This window comes from Numenius arquata, chromosome 8, assembly GCF_964106895.1.
Source record: "Numenius arquata chromosome 8, bNumArq3.hap1.1, whole genome shotgun sequence".
NCBI classification, from domain to species: domain Eukaryota; kingdom Metazoa; phylum Chordata; class Aves; order Charadriiformes; family Scolopacidae; genus Numenius; species Numenius arquata.
Genome location: NC_133583.1, coordinates 24966237 through 24988226, shown reverse-complemented (window position 1 = coordinate 24988226; position 21990 = coordinate 24966237). Strand labels below are relative to the sequence as shown.

General features: G+C 45.5%; 1 protein-coding gene across 1 annotated transcript in view; it reads left to right on the top strand.

The window, feature by feature from the left end:
• Window positions 1–21990, top strand: part of RANBP10 (RAN binding protein 10) — a 79332-nt gene that overhangs the window by 30215 nt on the left and 27127 nt on the right. The window contains exon 4 of the mRNA XM_074151379.1: window positions 16144–16311. Coding sequence (XP_074007480.1) covers window positions 16144–16311 — 168 coding nt within the window. The remainder of the gene's footprint in view (window positions 1–16143; window positions 16312–21990) is intronic.

Sequence of the window (21990 nt, the reverse complement as noted above, 5' to 3'; positions counted from 1 at the left end):
CTGTTAACGTTACTTCTACTAGATTGGTAGTGGCAGTACTGTCTATAATCATGTCCTGCTGGAGTTACTCAAGGAAGAGTTAGTGTATAACCCAACTCTGCTTGCCACTCTATGTTTAAATCTTTCTCCTTGCTAGCCAGGAGGAGATTTGACTTGTCAGGAGCTTTATTTTACTTGTGCAGTAAGTATAACCCAGATTGAATAGTACCCAGATCTTCATTTTGGTGTGTGATTTGCATATATATAACTGTAGTATCCATAAGGAATTTCATAAAGACATCACTTATTTAGTATCTGTGTAAATCATAGAGGATAGCAATTCATTTTTGTATGTCAGGTTAAGGAAAATATAGGGTTGATATTGATTTTTTTGAATAAATAATAAATAGAAGTGCATTCCCCCAAAACAACTTACGGAAACACCTCCAGGACTTTGTTACAGATGCAGTCCTTCAGCTGGCTCTGCCAGTTCCTACCCACAAACCTGCTTACGCTGCGGGTACCCTCTCATTTATCCTTGCAAACCAGTCTGTGGGCCTGCCTGTGAACTGGGTCAGGTAATTGGGTTAATAATAGTGGGCGGGGGGCACTGCTTGATTTTGGGGTTGTTATTAACTTGGATCTGTTCTATGGCCCAGTTGATCACACAGGTGGTGCAGGTCAAAACAACTCCTCTGTGAAACTTTATTCTACAGAAATGTGTGGGTAGCAGTGGTCTGAGATTAATTTTGATAGAAATAAATATTACTCCCACCAAAGATGTATGCCGAAAACCTTAATTAAAGACTGAGCGTGCCCTCCAATTAAGTTATCCGCTGATCATGGAGACTTTCTGAAGGAACATCTTGCTGGGGCATACTGGGTTGAAGCCAGATTTGTTGGCCGCATCTCTCTAGTGTTTGATCTGTCTCTGCCACTTTTCAAGTTTTTTGAAGATGATGGCTGGATGTCTTTGTTCTGGTGATTAGTAAGATGATATTTGAACTTGATTGGATTTTTTTGCGCTGAGCTTTGTTTTATTCAGTCATGTGCAAAGAGATGTCAATGAAAGAATATGCTTGTTTTGCTGTTACATATCTGGTGATTTATAGTCCAAATGATCGTGGGACTGAAGGTTTGTGAAACTGCTGAGCTCTGAAGGGCTATTATTGGCTATTATTAGGAGGGCTGTGTGCTTGTCGTGGTGCTAGTTGAAGATGCAGCCTTCGTTAGCTTCTCCAGAGTGTGTGCAGAGGACCTTCTGTCTCCGTGTGGTGGATGCTGCTCCGGCTGTGGAAGGGTGTCCTAAGGAAAAATCAAACATGGGTGATGGAGGAAAATCCTCTCTTGGGAACCTTCTGGGCCAAATGCCTTCTGGCTGTGTCTGGTCTCTTGCTGGTGATATGTTTAAGACGCCGTGGTGTACATGTGCTTGCTGTGGCTATTAGTGCCCTAGAATATGATGGGATGAGAGCATCTACAGAAATTGTCTCATTGGCAGTGAAGGAAGTTATCTGAAATTAAAGGACAGTGACTTCTTGCAAAGGATGTGCATTGTGGAGGAGTTCAGTGGTCTGAAGCACAGGCCACCAGAAGTTCATTTGCAATAAGTCAATGGGGAGGCTGTTAATCACTCCAAAATAGAGAGATGTGAAAGATTGAAGCAGACCTGACCTGCAGTGGCTGTGGGAGGAGGGCTGCAATCCCACCACTGCTGTCTCTGCCTCCCCAGGCTGGGCAAACCCTACGTATGTATGTGGAGCATATAGGAAAGTGTCCTGTTGCTTAAACTCAGGTTACTTGAAAGCAGTTAGCAATGAAAATCTGAGGTTCAGTAGGAGCTGAGGGAGAAAAGCAGCCTGAGAGCTGCTCCAAAACCTTTTCTTGGGCAGCCTTGTTGCTGCCAACTTAACTAGGTTTTGACCTGAAAAAGTAGTTTGTATCTGTCTTCAGCATCCTGAGAGGTCATCGGTACATTTAGAAATGGCAGGTTTTGGTGCTGCGTCATGGAAGAAGTGCGAGTGAAGTGGGTCAGTGTGGTGGTTCAGCTCCTGGGTGATCCGGGTGTGCAGAACATTTTTAGAGGGATTCACCCATCTGGATGGGTGAAGATTCCTGTGGAGCTTACGACAGTGATGGATAATAAACATACACTGCCAAGAAAAAGATACACATTCTAAAATTTAAGATTTCTGGCCTTTGTAAGTCAGAGCCTTTTGGATTTGTCTACATGAGTCTCTTATTTTTGGAAGCGGGGTGTATTTTGTAAGTGAGTCTCCCAGTTGTCACCAGTTGCTCTACTTTGATTTACATCTTCCGTTGTGCTACCCTTGTTTCTTCTAAACTAAAGTGGAAGACATGCTCCAGGATCACAGTTAGTGCACTGGCAGCTGCTGATAACTATTCAGTCCACAGGACAAGGCTAAGTAATACAAGGTACCTATCCTCCTTAACAAAAAAAAAAAAAAAAAGTTTAAAAATCTCATACTGGAGAAGCGGTGTCCTGAGACTGGTTGAAACTGGGGATCATGATCTCCCAGGTTCCTCTGGCATTACTTAACTCACCCTCATCTTGTTTTCTCTCCCTGCTTCTACTCTCTGCAGATCAGTAGACACCCTTTAAAATAGTCGTTCTTTCTCAAAATTGTATGATCTTTATTAAAAACCAAAAAATTTCTACATATCTTTGTGTATCTTGTGTTTATGATTGACCTGTCTACTACCAATGGAGGTCTGCTGAGCTCCTCTTAATTGCTCAGCCATCTTCTCATCCCACATGAGCTTTCTCACGTTCCAGTCCATTTTCTCAGATCCTGCTCTCTGTGGTGAGCTCGCCTGAACTTGTGTGAAAATTCCAGCTGGAATATTTAAATGGATTTGATGCATTTGCTGTGAATTCATTCATCTCCCATCTCTTGGAAGAACTGGAAATTCATTCTTCCACATTCTTAAATGTTTCATATATCAATAGTGGTCTTTCTGACAAAGTTTGGATTTGCAAGATCTAAATTTTGGAGACATCCAAAGTTAAAACTTACTGGTATAGGACTAAAAGGATTAGCTGGGTGTGCTGAGTGTGAGCGCGTTGTGGTATGGGAGGGGAAGGTTGTGTACAAGGATGGCTGTGATGGTTTTGTTATGTAATACAGGTAGAGTTCAGTGAATTGATATTTTAGATTAAGATTGTGTTGTTCGGGTGTTGGAATGATCTGAAGTCAGATCAGCCATTCTTTTTAAAATATGTATACTGTCTTGAAAAGCAGTAGTTTGCAAGATTTTTGATCTTGAGGAGTGTAGTGGCATTTCTGTGTCCTGCCTCTCCTTTGTCTGGGCAGGGTGTTTTGCATGTGGCCAGCCCCATCTGGGGACTTGAAAGGCTGAGGGACTTGGGTCTTTCTAGTCTAGAGAAGAGAAGACTAAGGGGGGATCTGATCAATGCTCATAAATACTTAAAGGGTGGGCGTCAAGAGGATGGGGCCAGTCTTTTTTCAGTGGTGCCCAGGGACAGGACAAAAGGAAATGGGCACAAACTTGAACATAAGAAGTGCCACCTAAACATGAGGAGGAACTTCTTTCCTGTGAGGGTGGCAGAGCCCCGGAACAGGCTGCCCAGGGAGGTGGTGGAGTCTCCTTCTCTGGAGACATTCCCAACCTGCCTGGACGTGTTCCTGTGCAACCTGCTCTGGGTGGACCTGCTTTGGCAGGGGGTTGGACTAGATGATCTCCAGAGGTCCCTTCCAACCCCATGTGATTCTGTGGGACATGGCTTTTGTGGAGCCTGGCGAAGGTGGTCGGCTCATAATCAGCACTGGAAAAAGAGCTTCATGTCTACAGCACCCGCTGAAGGGAAGTTGTAGGGTCGTGGAGGAGCCCAGCTGAGAAGCTTGAACTCTGCTGTTGGATAGATCTTGGCCAACTTTCACTATGAACGTGCTCTGCGTTCATTGCAAGATGAATTGCAATGAATTTCAAGAATTGCAAGAAATGCACAAATGTGTATGTTAGTTTATGTACCGTTCCCTTCTTCTTCCCAACAGGTCTTTTTCTGGGGAGTCATGGTGCTGAAGTGTGGTGTGTAAGATCTGTAGTTCGTAGTGGATGGACTCCAAAGCTGTGGAGAATCAGCGAAACAAGAAATACAGCTATATTTGTACCTGGAAGCATGTGCAATTTCTTTCTTTACCCTCGTAGCTGCCAAAGCCTCTGTGCCCTGCTCGTTAGGTGTGCCTCCCCTAATTAGGCTATCTTGCCCATAGCTGGATACAACTTGTTGAGGGTGGGTCATGTTTTAAAATGTGAGCCTTCTGCTAAGAGCTGATACTGAGCAGGTTGGCAGGGCAGGGAGGAGCTGGGCAGATATCTCACGTACACTGTGGTGACGCTCGCTGAAGGGTGACAGCGGGGTGGTGATGATCAAGTCCACAAATGAGGTCGGAGCTGGCACCCCTCAAGTCTGCCCAGACCTGACACCCTCTATCAGATACAAAAGCGGCTCCTGACCCGTAGAACTGGGGTGAATTACCTTCGGAATTTAGGTTAAACTTAATCTCATGTTTTATTTATGTGAAAATTAGGATTATATAAAGTAAAAGTTACTGCCTTTTTCCCTTTCAGACCCCCTTCAGTTCATGTGTTTGTATCGATTGCCCTGTCTGCAGCCAGAAGAACCGCTGCCAGCCACTTGGTTGGGTTTTTAGGGAGGTGGTGGTTTTATTTTCTTTCTTTTTTTTTTTTTTTTTTCTTTTGGCCTTTTGAATTAGGTGAGCTTTTAGGCACACAGACTTTGGGTCTGAATGGAGGAGGCAGACAGGAAGCTGAGCTTTCAGTAACCGTGTTCCGTTTCAGGAGTGGCTGGGAAGGTGCTGAGCCCCATCATTCAGGCTGAACAAAACCAGAAATCAGTATTTCAAGGCGGTAACCCTGCCCTTGGAAGAATAACCACAGAAAATGTTTCCACAGGCTATTAAGTGCTCAGGTGTCAGTGTGGGTGAGCGAGGAGTGATTCTCGCTTAGGGGTTCTGGCTGTCCTGTGCCTTTCCCTGCCCTGATTTCCATGCCGTGACTCTTCTGGAGGTGGGCTGCCTCCTTGTAGAGGTTCTGCACTGTTTTCTTGTGCAACATGTTCTCAGAAATGTAGGATCTGAGTACACCGGAGCCTGCCTTCGTGTGGAGCTTTCTGTCATCCAGCTGGTTGGGTTGGGTTTGTGCTGTGTGAAAACAAGAGTTTCCAAAGCGGAGCGGGGACAGCATCGCATGGTGGGGTCTGTGGTTTGGACTTCACCACTCCCACAGGTTGCATCTCCAGCTGTAGCACAGATTATGGACAATCCAGGTAATCTTAGTGACAGGTAAGACTTGACTGGCAATTTAGAGGCAGCAATTTAGTGATCAACAAGAGTTGCAAATCAGCACTGCTTGTTTTTCAGATTAAAAAAAATAATTCTTTCTAGTGGCTGTACCTATTATTTGAGCCTTTCAGATAAAAGGTAACATCAACCCAAAGCTAAATCTCACTACAGCTCAAACTGATGGATAGCGGTTATTTTTACTGGCGGATAAATATGATCCTCTTCAGAAAACCCTGTTGCTTTACCTTAATTGATGTGGAAAGTATTTAAGGGACCTGAGTTTAGAATCTAGAAGGCCTTGTTGCAACCCCTTAATATCACGAGATGTGCTTCTTCTGGAAGACTTCTCTCTCCATAAGGTCTTGTGTTTATATAAATACTTTTTTGTTCGTAATTTCCTTACCTCATTAAATACCATTTTAGGGATTGTTTTTAATAGCAGCTGGATGCTCACCCCCAGCTTTCCCCATGGAGCTCTAACATGGCTTTGGGCTGCATCCTTTAGCTGCTCTGCCTCAGTGTTCCTGAAGAATGGCTTTTGCCCATTACATTGCAAGGTTTTTCTGAAGGTGTCTTAATATTTTATCAAGGTATCCTTGCCCATCAGCTAAAAGTTGAAAAGTTGGCCTATAAATGCAAATGTGAATTATGTAGTATTATGAGATTTGAAGCTTGTGTATGAGATAAACTTTTGTATCCAGCTTGTTCTTTGCCCCTGCCACTTGATAGATAAATGGCAAAACTCCTCATCTGACTTTTTTTTTTTTATCCCTGTCCTGCGTTGTTTTGCACCCCTGCGCCTCCCCCACCCCCTCTGGTGGGGGGTGTCAGGGAATATAACAGATGTAATAGTACAGTGGTGGCCTGATTGTGCTAGAGAGCTTTTTGAGCCTTGCCTTTGTAGATAGAACCAGCCTGTTTTGTCATTGTGCTCTAATGAAATTGTGCGCTTTACAGGGCTGTAAATGGCTTGTGGCTTGTCTTGGTCTCTCCAGTGTAGGAAAGACCAGATCACGTTGTGACTCTGGCAGAAGATGCCCCATCAAACTTGTATGTTGGGAGTTGCCGTCTTTATTCATTCAAGGAAGTAGGATTTTTATCTTGAGCACTGTATTCTGTGATGAGGTATGCGCTAAGTAATAGAGAAATGGATTAATTAACAAATCTCTGGGGCAGGTGGAACAGACCGGTCCTGTTGACAGGTATTGTCCATGTGGCAGTCATCCAGAGCCTTCTGGTTTTGTTTTTTTTCGCTTTATGAGTCAATGGGTAGTGTCAGTTTATATAATTAAGTTTAAACTGTAGTTTGATGTTGTTTTGAAGCCTCATTAACATGCAGTAGATGTCAAATGGTAGGAGTTGCTGATCTGGTCTAAAAATTGCCAGGTCAGTATTGTTAAAATACGAAATTTTACAGTGTTAACTTTCTGCTTATAGTCTCTGTGGTGGGGCAGGCAGTGCTCATTAGCACCCACCTTCTGCAGGACCTCCCAGTTTTTTGCAGGCCTTTTGAGAGGTCTTTTTTTGGAGTGTTTTTGATCTTTGTATCACTCTGTCCTTTTGTTCCTGGTCACTGTTAATGTGGGAGAGGTGCTGGGAGGGCTGGAGCCCCTCTGCTGTGAGGACAGCCTGAGAGAGTTGGGGGGGTTCAGCCTGGAGAGGAGAAGGCTCCGGGGAGACCTTAGAGCCCCTTCCAGTCTCTCAAGGGGCTCCAGGAAAGCTGGGGAGGGACTCTGGGTCAGGGAGGGGAGCCATAGGAGGAGGGGGAAGGGTTTGACACTGAAAGAGGGGAGATTGAGCTGAGATGTGGGGAAGAACTTCTTTGCTGTGAGGGTGGTGAGAGCCTGGCCCAGGTTGCCCAGAGAAGCTGTGGCTGCCCCATCCCTGGAGGGGTTCAAGGCCAGGTTGGAGGGGGGGCTTGGAGCAACCTGGTCTGGTGGGAGGTGTCCCTGCCCAGGGCAGCAGGGTGGAACTAGATGATCTTTAAGGTTCCTTCCAACCCAAACTATTCTATGATTGTGTTTTCTATTTTTTTTTTCCTCCCCCCTCTCCTTTGGATGTTTGCCACATTTAAGTCCCCTTTGGTCTGAGCTTTGTCTCTTTCACAGTTGCAAGAGCAAGTACTTTATTAAAAACACGGAATAGCCTCTGAGCCAAACCTACAGCCAGGGCTGCCAAGAATCCTGCTCTCTTCGATTAGCATCATCTGGTGTTGCTCCACAGGGGCCAAACCGGGCTTGGCTGAATCTGCTCTATCTGCTGGGAGCTGGGGTGAGAGGAGGTGGCTCTACAGCAGTGCCTCACTGGGATGTGTGCGCTGGTGTGGTGAGTGCACCATTACCTTGGACATGATTCAGTGTGATGCTACATATACTACGCGACCTCAGCACATCCAACCCCTGCTTTAGGAAGTTTGTCCTCGGTGGGCTGAAGTGGTTTTATTTTCTGTATACACATTGGTCCTGTGGTGCTAGCTTTGGGCTTCTACTGCATTCCCACTCATTTTGGCACGTTGCAGAAGAAGTAGAAGCTGTTACGAGAAAGAAAAAGTTGGGCTATTACCGGCTAGGGCTTCTTCATTTCCTAGTGTTCCTAGGTAAGTGGGGTTTAGGGACATTTTTTTTCCTTGACGTGTTCTGGGCAGATGTCCAGGCCCTTGAAGTTCTGCCAGGAAGATGCTCTAATACTCTAAGCACACTGTTCCCTGGTCCTATTTCTGTCCTGCAGCTGGTGTTGTGACTGTACCTAGATAGTTGTTCCATGCCAGGTCCATGTCTCCCCTATTCCCAAAACCCCAGATCTACAGCATAGGTTGCTGTGGGCACTGAGCAGCTATTTTTGTAGGCTGGTTACTGAAACAGAAAGATGAGTTGTAACATTAATAATTGGTCTGAGCCTGAACCGTGGTTGAATGAAGAAAACCAAAACTGCCTCCTTGCTGTCAGATGCTCCAAGCATCTGATGTTTATGCAACTTCTTATGGTTTAGCATAAAACTGGCATACAGCTGAGAGGCTGCTGCACCCCAGATGCTTCTGGAAGCAACAGGCTTTTTTTGACCAGGCATTTATCTCCTAAGGCTGTAGGAGCACAGGGTCTTGCTCAGTCTCCCCTTTGCTAGAGGCAAAGACATGCTCCGGGCTAGCATACACCAGGGACACATCCATTGGCAGAGCCAAGTCCACTGGAAGATGGTGGAGTCAACAGAAGGTGGTTCTACTTCTGCTGTTGTAATGGCTTCTTCCCCATCTTTATTTTTGTCCTGTCCCCGCAGACACCAGTCCCTCCTTGGGACTGCTCTGTCCAGGACGTTGTAGAAGCAACTCTGAACAGCAACATCCTACTTCTCCCAACACCATATTCATCTGTTCAGCCTCTGTTTAATGTACCTTCCCCTCCACTGACGTCGTGCTCTGATGCTGCCAAAGACCCAGAGCTGGCCAAGCACCAGCAGCAAATGGAGGTGGTCCAGCCTCCAGCCAGAATGTGGTCCAGCAGCAATTCTGGGCTCCGTAGCTGGGTCCACCCTCAACATCCCATTCCCCAAGCACTGTACAAGCAAAAGTTTGTACATCTGTTTCTGCTGGACTTTGGATTCAATAAATCTTATTAAAATTATTTTGTTTGGTTTATTTCAGCGTGTTGACACAAGTTCTTGTCCCTCTGTAGCTAGTGTTTGCACACTCCATGCCCTGGCATGGGCAGCTGTGGGAAGCTGGAATTGTTGTCCAGAAGAGTGGGAAGAGGAATGCCACAGGCAAGATAACTGGACAGAAACAGGGAGGGGAGAAAAGTGAGAAGTGTTTCAAAGTACAAAGAGAAGAAAGTTAAAATTTGGAAAGATGCAGACACTGCAAAGACTCTAGAGCGGTCACAGGGGGCTGGCCTGAAGAATAACCCTCCAAAGTCCCACGTTATTTGGGATATAACAGAGACAACCCCACTATTTACAAATCTTACTTCAGATTCTTTCTGAGGAACTTCCATCTTGTCTTTCTGTGGCCAAAAGTGTACTTCACTGGCATCACTTACTTCTTGAGATGTTTCAGGTTTTCACCATCACAGGTCAGGCCACCACTGAATTTGTGGTGAGCAAGGCCCTGCCCTTTGCAGCAGCTTCTGCACCAGGTACCATTTTCCTGGACCATATGGGCTGAGCTCCAATGGAACACGTTTGCCCCCTGGAATGGTCATGGGCAGGGGATGGTCCACATGTCAATAGTGAAGTCCATCTCTCTGCCATCTTTGTAAGTCGGGCAGAACAGGAAGGGTCTGAGGTGTCAGGCTGTAACTTACTGGAGCAACCGCCTTTTCCACGATCCCCGTTAATGTTGCCTTCCCAGTTCTCCTGTGCCTACTGGCGCCTCTGGCATGTTTGAACCGTGATGGAGGAAGTCATCAGTCTCCATTCTTCCCCACACCCTGGGCGGAAGGAGCCGCAGGCCAGCACAGACCTACTGCTCTTGGTACTTTCCATCAGGCCATCCTGCACGTGTCACCTCTGTTGTGTGCAGCCTGATGTTCCATGCTTTCAAAATTGAGCAGCGTGTCCAGGTCCTTGTGTTCCTGGATGTGTGAGGTAGCCATGATGCCAGTTTTACCCAGTGCCTACTGGAAGAGGTTCTGTGCACGGTGCTGACACTCTTGAAATGGAAAGCTAAAATGCCTTGTTGTCTCCATAGTGCTAAGAGGTACGTGGTGTCCCAGTCCAGTAGCACCACTTCCCAGTCGCTGTGTTGGGAGGCAGAGCCAGATCTCAGGTATGGACCTTAGGCCCATCACAGGAGCTGCCCAAAAAGTCAAGAGTAGAGCAGGGCTGCTGTTGAATGAGCAGGGTGGGACTGAGCAGGGCTGGATGTAGGAGAGCTAGGGGTACTAGTAGCACACTTCATCCAACTCCAGTGCTCACTTAAAGATGAGCATTTATGAGTTGATCCTGTAACCGTGTCCTGAAGCAGCTCAAGTCTTTTCTGCCACGTGGTCTGACGTTGCATCATTCTGGCCTGTTTATCGAGCAGCAGCAATGGAACTTGCTGTTCATTGTTTTCACTGTGTGTTGGGATCAAGGTATTCTGCCAAGAAGATCAACGTATCTGCTTTTTCTTGTTAGCAGGCCAAGCAGAACTTCAATTTGGTGCTGGACATACAAAAATGTCCTCCCGGGCCCTACTCACGGGTTCTGTTTTTCTTTCTGCCCATTCTCTGGTTGATTGCACAGTCTGAGCTATTCTGCGTCTGTCTGGCTGTTAACAAATACCATACATATGTTTGGGGGTTGGGGATTGAAATGTCCAATTGAAAGGGATGTCATTTTAACCTCTTTTTGTTCACTAGCTGCTGAGGTCCTACCTGCATCTTTATATTTGGGTGTTCATGGTGCACTTGTCTTCAAAATGAGCTCTAGTGAAAACAGGAGCCAAAGGAGGCAGGATGTTTAGGTTCTGCTTTGACCACTGTCATGGGGCAGTTGGCCAGATCCTTTCTGTCCTCTGCCCGTCTCCCCTCTTTACAATCATTTTGTGCTTTTGAAGAGAGGATGGGGAAGAAAAAGGAAGGAATGAGAGAGCTGTGCTAACTGGACCCTCCAACCACACTGTAGCTCACTAGATTTCAGTCTACAGAGTAAGGTCCTTCAAGGGTCCGTGATCTACTTTTTATAAGAAAAAGAAAAGCACATTCTCCAATCTTGTTGTCCAGATTTCTGAATTTTGTAAGGCATCCGCACTTGGATTTGAGAATTTTTAGTCTTGGTCAGCTGCATGTAGGTGTGAAGTGTCCATTGCTCCAGACATCAGCTATCACCAAGAGACTGAAATGGGATGATATTTAAACCCCGCAGCCTTGTTGGAATGAGTTACCAATCAGAAACTGTCCAGGCATGGGTACTCCCAGGGTTTTTTGAGAAGCAGCTGCCTGTTCCTCACTAGCCCAGGCTGGAGGATTGCAAGGCACCAAGGGTGGTGGGGTGGAAGGTGCTGGAGAGGAGCTGTGGGAGCGGGCGGAGGCTGGGGGAGACGGCAGACGGGAGTCCGTGCAGAGAGGGCACGATCACGAGAACGATGATGCATTTTGGAGTGTTTACAATAGCTTCATGGAAACGTCAGTTCAGTGGTAAAAAGGCCAATAAAGGGGAAAATGCTGGGATTAACTCCCAGAGGGCTAGGGAACAGCGCAGAGAAGAGCTCTGGCCGCTTCCCTTCTCCACGGGGCACCTGTGTCTCCATTCGCTAAAGCAATGCTGTCAGTCCAGAAAAAGTTCAGATGATGGTGGCCAGAAATGCGTGGAATAGCTGAATAAACCAGGAGTCATCAGTCTGGAAAAGGGATGATTGTGGGGATTTTGTAGAGGTCTATACACTGGTGGATGTTCTGGAGGGACTGAATACATAGTTTGCCCAGTGCGAGAACTACCGACTATTGAACACAAGGGGGGGGGGTGTTCATGCAGCTTGCAGTTACGCTGTGAAATGCCTTGTCGCAGGATACAGTGGATGGTGTGAATATTTACATGTGCTTAAAGGAGGACTGGACAATGTAACGGAAAGAAAATCCTTTGAGGAGCACAGTCTCCATCTGGCTCAGTATGTCTGTGCTGCAGGTGGTTGGAAAGCGGTGTCATTATTCCGTAAGAAAAAGATATATGCGCATCCTACGCTTACACCATCTCATAAGCATCCACTTCTTGAACAGGATACTTATCTGGGTTGACCTCACATCCTGTATGGCCGTTCTTTCTAAGGCCATGCAGATAACAACATCTCATCTCCGCCTTCTGGGTCCCAACAGAAGTTGAAATACTTGAGTACAAGCGGTACGGAGGTTAAACTGCCCGGAGAATTTGCAGATGTAAGTGCGGGGAAGGCGTGTAGGAAGTCTGATTCAGCCCTTATTAAAACAGGGTTAGATTTTGGAAAGGAAGAGGCTGTTGAGTGACCAGAGGCATGAGTAATGTCACAGGAGTCAGAGGAAAGGTTGTAATATCGTAGACGCGTTACTAGGTGGCGATAGTAAATTGTTAATGCTGCAGAAAAGGCTCAAGTTTTCAGCAAGTGGTTTTGTATTTGGAGAGAAGTTGGCGGATGTTTTTGCAAAATCCGTGTGATAAGTTACTCCCCACTCTGCTGCTAATCCCAGATAACGCCAAACACATTCGATAGAGATGTGCTATTTAAATCAATAGGCCCAGATAACTTTGACCTAGAAGTATTAGAAGTGCTGATTGTTATTTTTAATTTAGATTACTAGGAAATTTCAGAAGACTGGCTGAAGTTGGCCAGTGCTGGAATGACGTGTGTGCCTTTGCCCTCCTGTTTATTCTGGGCAGAATTTTAGAAATACTGATACGTTATTTGATTAATAAATAACTAAAGGTTAGGCATATAATTAACGCCACTGAGCTTATGTTTATGGTGAGTACAGTAAGTTCTCTCAAAAAATTTTGGCTTGGTTTTTAAGATGACCATGGTAATTTGATAAGGCTGACAGTCTAAATCAAAAACACTTAGTGTTGTGTCAAGTCCAGATTCAGCACTGCACAACATTCGAGTTGAAAAAGTTAACTCTGTGTATGATTAGCAAAGTGCGGGGTGAGTGAGATTTCCTTAACTGGGGGTTTTAGTGGTTGTCTGTGGAGAATATGATTCAAATCAAGCATTTCCCAGGCACTGTTGCGATACATACTAAATTTTGACACTGTCCTCAAAGCCTTTATCCAGTCACTTCTAACTGGAGTTCATCTCATCAATGAATTTGTCATCACTTTTGGTGGCACAGCAAGTACCGATGCTGTGAAACACAAGTCTTACAGGAGCAGGAGGAGGTTTTTTCAGTAGGATCAGTTGTGATCTGTAAGTAATGAAACCTTTTGGTTTTTTATCTTATACTGCAGAACCTGTAGAATCTGCATTGGCACAAGTATTTTGTGAAATTGTCACAGACTCACAGAATCACATTGGGGCTGGAAGGGACCTCTGGACATCATCTAGTCCAGCCGTCTGCCAAAGTAGGTCCACCCAGAGCAGGTTGCACAGGAACACGTCCAGGCGGGTTGGGAATGTCTCCAGAGAAGGAGACTCCACCACCTCCCTGGGCAGCCTGTTCCGGGGCTCTGCCACCCTCACAGGAAAGAAGTTCCTCCTCATGTTTAGGTGGCACTTCTTATGTTCAAGTTTGTGCCCATTTCCTTTTGTCCTGTCCCTGGGCACCACTGAAAAAAGACTGGCCCCATCCTCTTGACGCCCACCCTTTAAGTATTTATAAGCGTTGATCAGATCCCCCCTCAGTCTTCTCTTCTCTAGACTAAAAAGACCCAAGTCTCTCAGCCTTTCCTCATGGTTGAGCACACTGCTGCATTTCTCACGATAGCCCTACCTGGTCCATCTGACTACTTCGGTGGAACTGATGACAAGTTCTTATTAAATGCTTTGTAATGCCAGGAATGTTGTGTGTGCAGAAGAGCTAGGAGTTTGTATGTGGATTGTTTTATTAAATAGCTTAGGAGATAAATTGATTAGAGTTACCATCTGAAGTTGCCAACGGCTTTATCAGAGAAGTTCTGAACTGACACACATGTAACTGGTCTGTGTTTGGGGACACTAAAATAATAGATCAGCGATGGCAGCCTTTCATGGGCCAGCAGCAGAGAAAACAAAAGGGATAGTGGAAAGGAGCCACAATCTTAAAAACCCAGTATTTCAATGATATTTTTGCTGGATGGCGTTTGAGCAGTGGAAGTTTGACAAGAGACTTTGGAGCCCCTATCGCTCCCTCCTTTGTTTTTGGCAGCCCAATTTGGCATCGTTTTTGAGCCTGCCGAGGGTGCTGTCAGTGCTGCTGCCCCAGTCTCTCATGGAGATAGGAAACAGGACGGGTGCTACTGTCAGCAGCGTGTTGGGAGCTGCTCCGAGGGGAGATGGACCTGACTCTTGGGACATCTAAGTCTGTTCCTGGGGGTGTCTGGGACTGAGAGGAAATTATTCACCATTTCTGGACTAGGATTTGTGAGGAGTCCTTCACGCCTCTCACTCCTAAACTTTGCCCTGAGGTCCAAAGTCTTGGACCGTGGCGTGTTTTGGTCTTGCTCCATTCCCTGACTGTCCCCTTGGCATTCATGTAGTTGTGGTGCAACAAACGGAGGGCCTTGGCGTGCACCAAACGTCTCATGCTTTTCTGAGAAACCCCAAGCGTGAGGGTCTCGCTGAGGATAAGATACTTGAGTGCTTGTAGCTGAGCAGCATTTGCTGGGATTAAATTTCTCGTGCCCTCATGTTGTTGTTTTTGTAGGAAAATGGTGGCTTGCAGGAGTGCTCCAGCCCACCTTCACCAGGATCCTCTTTGCAGTGTGCTCAGTCTTCTTTTGCCTTATTGCAGAATGGGCACTTTCTACTTTTTAACCCCTCTCCTGTCATGGTCACTGCATTTCTTCTGCAGTCCTTTTGCCAAAACCATTGCTCCACATTGAGCAGATGCTGCACTACCCTCAGGTTGTACAAGGTCAGTAGGTGGTCAAAGCACCTTCTTTCACCTCCACTTCAATTGGCCTGGTCTGCCCTTTAAAAAAAGGTGGTTGTTACTGATGTTGTGTCTGTCTCAGGCTTTTTGATAGAAGTGCATCTCTCTTTGAGGTGTGGTTTTGATGGTGTAATTCATAGGAAGGCTCCAAAGAGCTGGAGAAGATCCTGATTCTTCTTGAAGTCTTAGAATAAGACAGACTGTATCATGCTTGCTTTAAACTCTCTGAGGACGTTCCCCATGACTCCCTCCCTGCCGAGGCTGGTCTCCTAAAGAGAGGCAAGGATAAGCCATCTTGAGCAGTAGTGGCTACTGAATTTGGCAGGGCCGGGTCAGTAGATTCAGGTGGCATTTGCTGAATCACTCGGTGGCCACAAGCATGGGAGCGCTGTCCTCTTCTGCAAGAGTCCTGGAAAGAGCATCCCGGTGTGTTGCTTGAGGTACACTTCGACTTTTAAAGGATGGATTAATCTCTCTTCTTTGCAGTGGTTACTGGTTATCTGGCATTTCTACATTTAAGAAATTCACAAAAGAATTTACAGCAGAATTGGGGTAGAACAGAACGAAATCAGGAATTCAGAATTCCTGTGAGATGTAGAGAAGAGCAGGTGGGCAGAGCGCAGTCCCAGAAACCAGCTTTAACCCCTGGCACGGTGTTGCTGGCAGAAGGAATAAAAGATACTCATGTTAGAATTGACCACTTGGAAAATTGCCTATTGACATTTAAGGGTTTTGTTTTAAGCTGTCCACAGAATGGGAAATGTTGTTGTCTGAGGGGAACGCAGAAATCCCTGTAAACTGTAAGAAGGGAAACGTAAATGTGAGAGTGCAAGCATTGCCTCCGGCTGCTCGGTTACGCCTGCGAGCAGCACTTCTGGACAAAGCTGCAATTGGACAAGAGTTATTTTATTAAACGGTTATGCCGGAAGATTGCTTTAGTGGGAAACACAAATGTTTTACAAAGCGGAGCTTGTTTCACTGCAGGCAGGATAAAACAGAAGCAGAGATTTAATTTTTTTTTAAATAAAAAATCGTTGTCTTTGTCAGCATGACTTTTGGCAATCTATTTTTATTATTTCTCATAAGGGACAAATGAAGATGAAACCCAAATGATGAGTTATGATTGATGATCATTGATTTCTTTTCAGTTACTGGTATGTCAGAGTTAATTAATAGGATGAATGAGAAGCGGAAGTCAAAATTTCAAATTTCCTGCCAGAAAGTCGTGTTGTGAGAGCTGTAGTTGCCGTGCTGTTCTGCTAAACTGGCTTCATTGCTGACCTCTTCTCTTGTCTTGTCTTCTGCAGGGTGGGATAAACATTCGTACGGGTACCACGGTGACGATGGGCACTCCTTCTGTTCTTCTGGGACAGGACAGCCCTATGGCCCGACCTTCACCACTGGGGATGTGATTGGCTGCTGTGTTAACCTTATCAACAATACCTGCTTTTACACGAAAAATGGCCACAGTTTAGGTAAGTAAAGAAAGGTGTTCTCTGGAGGGGGATGCTCCTGTCCTGCTCCTGCTGTTTACTCTAATGCTTTGCATGGGTTATAACTCCTGTCCCAGATTTTTGGGTAAGATTTAAGAAACAGGAGAGAAAAAGAGCACTAAGCAGCAGTCAGGAGATGTAAATTGGCTCCAAGACATAAATATTTCCAGCATGTAACATGGTTTCTGTGCCACTCCATTCATTTAGGTAGGTTAGGATTCTGCTCCTTTCCTCTGCTGCTGCACAGCCCGGGGGAGGTGGGATAAGATGGCTAATGGCTGGGCGGGGAAATAAAGAAGTGGGAAGTTTAATTAGGGTATTATTCAACTGACTAAGAACGCCCCTGTATCAGGGTCTTTTTACTTTTTAAAGGGACTTGTCCATCTGTAAGCCTTGACTTGTTGGTCCAAGCATTCCCAAAGTCAGACATTAATTCAGCATAAGAAGTCTTACTAAGTACTGACTTCTTTGGTTTGAATGGTTGAATTTGGTTCATTCCACATTTGTTTCAGTAGTTCCCCTAAAGTTAAGGACTTCAAAATTTAGCCCAAAGGAATATCTCACAGATGTTTTCCAGGAATCCATTGTATCTGATTTGTCTAAGATAGAAACTTGTAGCCGTTTTCACTTAGAATTTCTTCCCTTGGATGACATAAATAAATAAATAAAATAAATCCTTGTCTTTTTTTTTTTTTTTTGCCACATAAGACATGCTGTAAATTTTGATAAATTAATCTCACTTTTTGTGCTGGAATTTGTTTGTTTTGTCAGGGACAAGCACTCCTTTCCTTTGCTTCTCCTTGCTGTGTCGATTCTCCTTTGGTGAATTCAAGATGAAGTAGCTGGTAGAAAAATACCCCACTCAAAATACCTACCAGAACAAAAGTTGTTTGGGGTTACTGGCTGGGCTGAAGGAAGGAGTGGGATTGGAGTGCAGGGTGTGTCTGGATAGTCCATAATTTCTTGATGAGCTCTGGGGAAAAGTACTGGGCTCCCCAGTATTAGAGAGATGGACTTAATGGAGAGAGTCCAGCAAAGGGCTGCCAAGATGACAAAGGGACTGGAGCATCTGTCTTGTGAGGACAGGCTGAGAGAGCTGGGGCTCTTCAGCCTGGATAAGAGAAGGCTCATGGGGGGATGTCATCATTATGTATAAATACCTGAAGGGAGGGTACAAAGAAGATGGAGCCAGGCTCTTCTCAGTGGTGCCCAGTCCCAGGACCAGAGGCCACGGGCACAAACTCTCACAGAGGAGGTTCTCTCCGAACATCAGGAGATACTTGCACTGTGAGGATGACCAGGCACTGGCTCAGGTTGCCCAGAGAGGCTGTGGAGTCTCCATACCTCCACGTGGAGGTATTCAGAAGTCATCTGGACACAGTTGTGGGCAGCTCTGGGTGGTCCTGCTGGAGCAGGGAGTTGGACCAGATGACCTCCAGAGGTGCCTCCAATCTCAGCCAGCCTGTGGTTCTGTGAAAGCAGCACGCTGTGCTACAGGTACAGCAGAGAGATGGATCTGAGATAGCGGCTTTTCCTCCTCAAATCTCAAGAAAGATCCTTCCTCTGAGGCAAACGCAGAAAGGTGTGGTGCTCATGCAGACAAACTTCTTTTGGAAATTTGTTTTCAGTTTTCCTCTACTTTCATACCCACCATTTGTTAATTTGTGAGGGGATGGTTGCCTAGAAATGGGGCGCGTGCCTTCTGAGAAGCAGCTAGTCCTGATGCTTTGCAACGTGTCGAGAGGTCTCCAGCCCTAAATGGAAAAAAAATATTCTTTGAGCATCCTTTGAGACTTGTTTGTAACATTCTAATTTTATAAATGGAGCCTTGATCCAGTGGGGGAGCTTCTCAGCGTTGAGCGTCTGATCTGGCTTGTTCTTTGAAATCATAACTGTTTATCAGCCTGACACTGGGCTGATGCTGGAGGACTCCCAGTGAGACTTGTGCCTTACAACCTAGCGAGATCAGTCACTAGTGGAGACACTAAGACTCATTTATAGTCCATAAGTATAAGTTAATTGCCCAGATTTCTATTAGCTGGATTATTCTAAATTTCACTCGTGATCTGTGGACGTCGCTCTTGTCTCTCTGGTACTGGGAAGACAAATAGAGGTATGAAAGCAACAGCTGATGGTGTGGAGCAGGAGCTGTTGCTTAGGAATGAGACAGGTTCACTATACAACAGTGACTAAGGTGCTGAAGTTGTTAAAAAGATTTCAGAAAATCTCTCCTATTAGTCGCTGTCCCTGATTTGTGGTGTGTGTTTACACAGTAGTGACTTGTGCTGTGCCCCTCTGGCTGTTTCCCTTTGAGTAGGTGGTTTTCCAGCTTCACCGTTTTTCAGCCTGACAGTGCTAGTACTTTTCGACACAATGAAAGTGTGATGGTTAGGAGGAGGCCAGGTCTTCTATTTAATGAATACAAATTTGATAATTTGAAATTTAATTTATTTTTAGTGACCAGGAGTCTGCAGAGTAGAAGGGATGTCAGTTGAAAAGTTGCCCCCTACTCTGTCCTCCATTTTGGTCCCAGGGCCGTGTTGTCCCTGGGTGTCTGGGCAGATGAAGCCAAATGAGGAGCACAGTTCCATAACTTCAGTATTGCATTTTGTCACGACCATCTTTGGATTCTTTGCCTTGTGTCCTGCTCAGAGGTTTGTTTTGTGTAGGACGTTTGGAGGTCTTTACAACAATGAAGTTGCCTGGTCTTCCTTTCTTGATTTTTAGCACTCCTTTTCCTTCAAAGATGGGGGGTTTGGGTAGAAAGCTTGTGTTTTCTAATCTGGCATTGAATGATCCTTTGGGGAGCAGCCTGCCCCAGCAGTGAACAATGCCAGCAGGAAGAAACAGGAAAAGAAGGGAATTAAATTATACTGTGCTTATAGAACAACAGTAGGTTATGAACATTGCTGTCTCCTGAGTATCCTCCTCTTGGGCTCTTCAGATGTGTGGTACAGACATGAAGTGTGTGAGAAAATGATAGGTCGGAGACTCTCTTGAGCGTTCACAAGTGACTCATTCATGTACCAGCTCCTCCTTCAGCTGGAGTGGTTGTACTCGGAGAGACGATGTGGTTAGAGGAGACAGCGGTGGAAGCACTAGGGAGTCTCAGACCATCAGTCATTGCTGGGCTGACACCCCCCCCCCCAAAAAAAAGGTGCTAGATCATTTTACTGTGTTTTTACAAAAGCAGAACGAAAACCTCAGCTGGGAAGACTCTTGTTAAGGGTCAGCAGTGTCTGTTTGTGCCATTGATAAAGAAACACACCATTCAAGAGAAGTGTTTCCCGTTGAGTGTAATGCCCTGTAAGACAGTAGGTCTCAGTCATCTGGCTTCTCATCACAGCTTCTCATGAGCACTGGACCCGTAGATATGAGGGGGGGGTGTCTCAGCAGAGGAACCAAGACCAGATGGAGGTAGCAGCAATGCTTTATTTAAAAGTCAGAACACTTTCTGCCCTAGTGGAAGCATCTCCATGAAGTTCTTCAACATTTCACAACATTTACGCTAACCTGAGAATTTCATTTCTGTGTCACATGAACCCAAGATTTACCAGGAAAGGGATGAATGTGCTTTTTCATGATGTTCCCTAACACAAAGCCACTGAAGCTTTCTCTCTCTCCTCTTAGGGAATTAGGTCATTATGTAGTCCTGCTGCAGATATCAAAAATATTCATGAGATTAATCAGCCCCTTTGTGATGCCATTAGCTTGACAGCAGGGTTTCGGGGCCCTGCCTCTGGGCGTTTGAATTTGTCTCACTTTGAGTGGAATTACTGTAGCTTTGTCTTTCCCTAAAGATGATAGTCTCTCTTCACCTTTTCTCTCTGCACCATTTCATCCTCTCCTTTTCATCTGTTAATTAGACACCCCCACTTCGTTTTCCTTGCAATTTCTCCTGTTGCTTAACTATGATCTTCCATTGTTTCCATACTTTTGCATTTAATCAGATCCATCAGGAGCACTGTATAAGAGCTGTTTTCTTGGCCATCACAAATTCTGGATGTTCTGGTTGAAGCTAAGCCTTGAACTTTGTTTGGAGACGTCACTGTTTGACATCGTATGTAGTCTTGATTCTCTGTTCTGGAAAATGTCTTGAGTGTCTTCTGGCTGCTGATGAAATGCTTTTGACAAGTTTTGGGCAGAGTCCTGGCAATAAAAAGCATGATGAGATGTGGCTAGAAGTGTGATGAAAGTGAATGAGGAGTGAATGAGGGAGAAATGTGAGAAATGTTGGGGCTCCAGCCACTAGGCAGAGGGTCTTGGGCACGGGATGTGCTGAGGGAATGTGACCACTACAGGTCTCTGGGATGAAGTGGATGAGTTCACTCAGGAACTGGTGTGGGAGTGTGTCAGATCTCAGGCTTTGACAGCAAGGTAAATGGAGCAGCAGGGCTATAAAAAGAGCATGCAGCCCTCTGAAGTCTTGGCACAGAAGACTTCCTCTAGTCTGAGTTGTAGTGCAGGCACTTGGAAAGACCAAGGTAACCTGTAAAGTGAAATACACGTTCTCAACCAGTGTAGAGATTAACAGGAACAGTAGAGGTAATGAAGAAATGTCATTGTCCTCAAACCAAGTTGGCAGAGAGCAAGAGCGTTGGGAGGTTTAAAAGAAGACTTTAAAGATGAACCAGTTGTAAAATGAATGGAAAATACCAAACTTGGCTGCAGCCTTGTTTTTCTCTAAGAACAATTTTACCCAAGTGGCTTATCAAGATGAGATGGATGCAGGAGCAGTAGAGGTGTGTGGGTTTAATACTGCTTCTCCTCAGCAACAAGTTGTAAAAGTATTCAAGTATTTCATGGGCTGATGTTTCCTTCTCTACTCTTCAAGATGCCCATCTTGCTGAAGGTGCTGTTGCGTATTGCAGTGGATCAGCACTGCCTATGCATTCTCTGAATTGCGATTGCCTAAACAGAAGCTAGTACCCTGCCGTATAGGAAATAGAGTGTTGTGGCCGATCACTCCCATGTATGTTGTCTTGTGCAAATTGAATTCTGAAATGTGTTGTGGCAGACAGTATGATTGTTGGTGAGGCAGATGGGATGATTGTTGGTGGGTGAAGGGTAAAGTTGGGTGAGTGTCGTGGTTTCGGCCAAATTTACCAAAACCGGACCGACAGATGGCCCTTCCCCCCCCGCTACCTCCCCCCAAAAGAGAGAGAGAGGAGAGAAAGAGATAAGGAGATTCAGAAGTTTAGAATGAACTAAACTACTTTAATGAAGAATTAATATTAAAATAAAAATAAAGAAGAAAATAATGAAATAGATACAATATATACAAAACCGTATCAAGCTCCCAGGATGACAGTCACGTCACTGGCAGGCACTGGGGAAGTCCCGGACTGGACTCAGTGACGAATGGGAACTGGATTCCAGCTCTGGAGTCAGGAACACATGGATCGGGATCAAAGGCAGATGAACAGACAGAGTCCTCTCTGGACGTTGGCCATCGCAGGAAGGGGGCTGACCCTTTGATCCCTCAGCTTTTATCCTGAGCATGGGGCAGATGGGATGGAATACCCCAGTTGGTCAGGTTTGGGTCACCTCTCCTGTCCACTCCTCCCTACCGATGTGACCCCTCTACGTTTTTTCCGTTTCTGACCCTCTAAGGGGGCAAATAACGAAATTGGCTGCCCTTGGTTGTTACAGCGGTAAGTA